The sequence below is a fragment of the Serpula lacrymans genome (genome assembly GCF_000218685.1).
Source record: "Serpula lacrymans var. lacrymans S7.9 unplaced genomic scaffold SERLAscaffold_2, whole genome shotgun sequence".
Classification (NCBI taxonomy): Eukaryota; Fungi; Basidiomycota; class Agaricomycetes; order Boletales; family Serpulaceae; genus Serpula; species Serpula lacrymans.
The window spans coordinates 2,951,223-2,952,111 of record NW_006763291.1 but is presented as its reverse complement, the minus strand read 5'-3'; the positions used below and the strand labels follow the sequence as shown (position 1 = coordinate 2,952,111).

The window sequence follows — 889 nt, the reverse complement described above, 5'->3', positions numbered from 1 at the left end:
CTCGCTCCACCATTTCCCAGTCCTCTCATCACCCCAACAATGTTACTACTGCGCTGTGTGACAGGCCATCTCATACCCAGAGCACATTCCAAAGCACCTCGTTCCAGCCTCAGCCTCAGCTATTTCAACCTTTTCACTTTGAAACGGCCACTCCCCCAATGCAATATGAGTTTTTTGGACCGCCTCTTTTCACGTTACAGCAACCCCCCATTGCACACGTGCAAAGCCAATTCGAGCCAGCGGTAGTTTCGTCGACATGGCTTTCGTTCGATCAAAACGGCTCGATGCCGCCGGTAGAATCCCACAACCTTTACATCCCTGTACAAGCACAGCAGCCGTCTACTGTGGTCTCTGCGATACCCGTATCACTACCTCCCGTACCCTCGTGTTCTGCGCCTCTGGAGTTGGGCCCCTCTTGGCGCAGCGTACCGGCTTCGGCACCATCGAACGCAATTGCGTTTCACGCAAGCGAGACTCCTCTTGAGGCGACGACAAGTCAATCCCCCTGGTGGGAGTCATTTACCCTCCCTTCGAAAGAAGCGTGCGCTCGGGAGATGGAGCGCTCTGTCCAATGCCCCGAGACTGCGCCCGACCGGGGAGGAAGTCTGAAGAGGAAGAGGTCACATAGTCCGACGATACATTCAAGTCCATCGACGCCGGTGAAAGCCGCTTTGGCGACGGTCTCTTTTGGTGCCGTCGATGCAAACACCCAGCGGTTGTACGTAGCCGGGCGGTTGGGAGGAATGGACGAAGTGGAGCGGAATTTGCTATATCGCGTGGTAAGTGTTTTGAGTGGACTTGACTCGATTTTTGCGCGTCTGATTCGATTTTTTTCTTTCTTTTTTTTTTTTTTCCTTTAGGGTTACGAACGACGCTGCGAGCGTCTGTG

The 889-nt window shown here is 53.9% G+C and overlaps 1 protein-coding gene across 1 annotated transcript; it reads left to right on the top strand.

Annotated features, from left to right (window-relative positions):
• Window positions 1-158: 158 nt before the first annotated feature.
• SERLADRAFT_433824 (uncharacterized protein) lies at window positions 159-882 on the top strand (the record flags this gene model as incomplete). The annotated part of the gene is made up of 2 exons (XM_007314055.1): window positions 159-779; window positions 861-882. Coding segments are annotated over 2 exons (643 nt in total), but the record flags the coding sequence as incomplete, so codon positions are not given.
• Window positions 883-889: the final 7 nt, after the last annotated feature.